A 4,499-nucleotide genomic window follows, 5' to 3' on the forward strand; every position below is an offset into this window, starting at 1 on the left:
AGAAATCACAAATACGCTTTATATCTATAACCTGGGAGCCTGAGAAGTTAATGAATTTAGTATCCTTTTACCCTACTAAGCCTTGTTAGGACGTAGTGTGGTGACTATGAAAGTGTAAACCTAAATTAGTTGATACATGATACTACACTCAGATGGGTTTCTCTTGAGAATATTATTGGTTTGCAAGTAATTGTCCAAACCAGTAATATCCAAACGATAGGATTATGATTCTGGGAACTTTCTTAGAACCTTGGTTCCTATATTGATGATAAACCTTTAGCGCTTACATTGTTGGGATGGTTAGACCCATGGCCTCATGCTCGTGAAGCCAAAGCTATGAACCCCATATATTTGATATCTTGCTTATGTTTATTGATCTTGATGTGTTTGTGCATTCATAATTCATGCATTCATTAACATCATCTTAATTAAAGTCTTCAAGGAACTTAAAAGCATTTGTTGCAAATATCATAGGAATGTTTCACTATGGATTTTGGAAGAAGAAGAACTTAAAAGTACACTTTCAAAAGTCCAAAATTGGAAGATTTAAGAGAGATAGGATCTTTGGTAGTTAATCCTGAAGACTTCAAAGGTAGATATGGGAGACTTCTACCTCTTTTGAAGACCAACATGATGGAGGGGATTCTTTCTACATTGGTTCAATCATATGACCCATTGAACTGGTGTTTTACCTTTCCAGGTTATCAGCTTATGCCTACCTTGGAGGATTTTTCTCACTTGATTGGCCTACCCATCCCTGATCAAGTTCACTTTTCCAGTTTAGAAGAAATTCCAAAGCATCAAGACATTGCAGAAGCTACTCATTTAAAGATGTTTGAGATCAAAGCTAATCTGACTACAAAAGGAGGAATTATTGGCTTGCCTGCTAAATTCTTGATAGAGGAAGCTCGTTATTTTTCTAACATGAATAGTATATATGCTTTTGAGACTATTCTTGCCTTGCTCGTCTATGGATTGTTTCTTTTCCCTTAGGAAAATTCCTCTTGCTTTTAATGCTATCAAAATATTCTTAATTGGAAACCCAATACCTACCTTGCTTTCCGATGTTTACCATTCAGTACATCTCATGAATTTTCATAAGGGAGGAATGATCATATGTTGTACAACTCTACTCTACAAGTGGTTTATTTTGCACTTTCCTCGATCTACTGCCTTTTGGGTCCTTAAGGATGATTTGCTATGGTCACAAAAGATTATGTCTCTCACCCATTTTGACATTGATTAGTTTGATCGTGCTTATGAGGGGGTGACAATTATTGATAGTTGTGGTGAGTTTTCTAATGTACCTCTTCTTGGTACAAATGGGAGCATTAACTACAACCCGATTTTGGCTCGCCGTCAGTTTGGATACCTAATGAAGGACAAGCCTAACACCATCTTCTTAGAGAGTTTCTTCTTCAAGGAAGGATAGGACAACAAAGCATTCAAATAAAAGATTGTTCATTCCAGGCGCCACGTCCATAATAAAAGAAGAGAAGTTCTAGGAAAGCTAGATTGCGTCTCTTTGGAGCCTTATCTCCAATGGGTGCAAGCTAGGGCCGTCAGTTTGAAAATACCTTATCCTCGACAAGAGCCTTTGTCTTTGACTATTAAATAGCCTTCTCTCATTTTTATGACTGACATGGATAAACTCAAGATTTCTTTGACTAGGGTGCAACGAGAAAGGAATGTTTGGAAGAACAACTATCAGATTATTCATGCAAAGAATGAAGAGCTTCAAAGACATTTGAAGTAGAGGAACGATCAAGAGCTTGATAACAAGAAAAGAAAGGTGCAAGAGGATTTATTTTCCTCTAGCATTAGGCCAGTTTCTGGTTCATATTATCTTCCTACTTCATGCGCTTGGAAGATGATTATCGACAAGCTAGTGGTTGAAAAGACTCAAATGAAGGACCGAATGAAAGAGCTTAATAGGAAGCTACAAAAAAGGATTGGATCTTCTTCTCAACAACTTCCTTAGGATTCTAGCCATTTTCCTTGTATCTTTTGAAAGTGTACTACAAAAAAAATTGTTGTAATCTTTCTGATATTAATGAAAGGAGTTTTTAGCTATCAAAAGAGTAATGCTTCTCTCCATGATGTTTACGATAATTGTGATTCTTAAAGTTCCTTAAAAGACATTTTCATTGCACATCATACATCATTCTAAACATTGCATTTTTTACATTCCCAAGACTTATCCATGTCTTTCACTCCGATAGACAAACTGTTTCACTGGTACAACACTCGAACTAGTCGTCAGAAAAGGATAAAACAACTTGAATAGGAAAACCAGGATCTCAGGTAAGAGGTTACTTCACTCAAAGGCAGTTTGGAGAGACTCACAACAATGATGGAAATGCTGGTGGTTGCTCAGAATCAGCCACCCCCAGAGACTATTCAAAGAACTGTAATTTCAGAGGTCGTGTGTACGCCTATTTCTGTGACACCTATAAACTCTCCTCAGTATCAGATGCACACCAATTTCCCTTGGGGAATTCCACCAAATTATATACCGGAAGGTTATCGCCCACAAGTTCCTGAAGCTCATGTAGTGCCTGTTGTCATGTTTGTGCCACCTCCTATGATACACACTACTCCATACCACGAAGAGCCCATCTTTCACACCACTCTAAGTGAGAGTATGGGAGTATATGAGAAAATGGATTATTTCCAAGATCAATTCACTGAGATTCAAAGAGAGATTAAAGCCCTTAGGGGAAAAGATCTATTTGGGAAGAATGCCCATAATCTCTGCCTTGTGCTAAATGTCAAAATACCTGCCAAATTCAAAGTACCTGACTTTGAAAAGTACAAGGGGGATTCTTGTCCGAGGAGCCACTTAACTATGTATGCCCGAAAAATGTCCACTCAAACTGACAACCACCAGTTGCTAATTCACTACTTTCAAGATAGTGTGACTGGTGCCGCTCTCAAGTGGTACATGAACTTGGATAGTGCCCGTATCCGCACATTCAACGATCTAGGTGAAGCTTTCATCAGGTAGTATAAGTACAATGTTGACATGGCGCCGGGCAGAGATCAACTCCGAGCTATGTCCCAAAGAGACAAGGAAACTTTCAAGGAATGTGCACAAAGATGGTGCGAGGTTGCCTCCCAGATTTTTCCTCCTCTCGAAGAAATCGAAATGACTAAGATCTACTTGAAGACTCTAAGTTCTTTCTACTATGAAAGAATGATAACGAGCACTACAAGTGACTTAACTAACATGGTGAATATGGGGATGCTGTAAGACCCCAATTTTGACCCTATGATCCCTCATGTAATCTCATCATATGAATTAGCATTGGGATCATACCTTGGCATCCTCCTTACCCCTCTTTCATTAGGTTTGTGTTGGGAGAGATCACCAAGAACCATGTGATTGTATCATACTTGTATATTATTATTTTACTAACCAAATACCAAAAATATGTCTTTGTATTTGCCTAACTCTTTTGTAGGTAGGGCATGATCACCATTGATCTATCAAGTTCATATCTAGGGTTTAAGACCCTCATGGATAAAAGAACAACCAAGGATTGATCCATAATGTCTCAAAGCATCATATATGAGTCCCAATGATCTCTACATTTTATTCTGATCAAGTGTTCTTCAAGAGTTTGGAGTTGGTTTGCCTTGGAAACCCTAGTTTGTCTAGGTATCTTGAGCAACTTCTTCAGCAAGCTACCTCACCAATTGATCAAATTTATCAAGGTACACTTAAAAATTCATTATCTTATGCATATATGATCTACCATGAGCCTAAAAATTCAAGATAATTGGAAGTTAGCAAGTTGGTCGATGGTAGTTGGCCAGATGAATTCATCTGATCAAAACTGGGTCCCCCTAGACCCTATCTCTTACAATTTTCACCATATGAAAATTATTCCAAGATAAAAGTTACTCTAAATGACATTCCAAACAACTCTCATGTTGATACCTAGATCTATTTTTGCTTGTAAAATCACTTTCTATATTGAAACATTATAGGTCATTTTGTCTAAACCCTAATTTGAAAGTCAACTTCCCAAGGCCATAACTTGCTCAATTTTTATGATATGAAAGATTTACAAGTTGAAAAATAAAATTCAAGATGTATAATTCAACTTTGATGTTTGGAGTGAAATCTAAATCAACTTTCCTCAACTTGTGATATGAGGATACATTATAGGTCATTTTTGCCCTATACCATTGAACAAGTGATTTTCCTCAACTTAAAAAAGGTATAACTCTATAATTCTAAATCCAAATGACATGAAATTAGTTACTATTTTGAATTTATTTGAATGAGATAAAACTTTGATGAAGACATGTTTCTCATTTGGAACTCACATAAAAAGTTAAGCAAGGTGGAATATTGAGGTATATGACTTGACACTTAGAAAAAATTTCAACATGTTGAAATTTCCAAACTTCCACGTCAAAATTCACCATGATCCAAGTTTCAAATGGAAAATTGTCCAATATAAGAGTTGTTCCCCTTGATCTAAGCTTTC

At 36.9% G+C, this 4,499-nt stretch overlaps 1 protein-coding gene across 1 annotated transcript; it reads left to right on the plus strand.

Moving 5' to 3' along the window:
• Positions 1-2,350: 2,350 nt before the first annotated feature.
• On the plus strand, positions 2,351-3,007 carry LOC127131881 (uncharacterized). Its single transcript, XM_051060772.1, has one exon. The coding sequence runs from the start codon at positions 2,351-2,353 to the stop codon at positions 3,005-3,007; it is 657 nt and encodes a 218-aa protein (XP_050916729.1).
• The last annotated feature ends 1,492 nt before the right edge of the window (positions 3,008-4,499 follow it).

The sequence above is a fragment of the Lathyrus oleraceus genome, chromosome 3 (genome assembly GCF_024323335.1).
Source record: "Lathyrus oleraceus cultivar Zhongwan6 chromosome 3, CAAS_Psat_ZW6_1.0, whole genome shotgun sequence".
Lineage (NCBI taxonomy): Eukaryota > Viridiplantae > Streptophyta > Magnoliopsida > Fabales > Fabaceae > Lathyrus > Lathyrus oleraceus.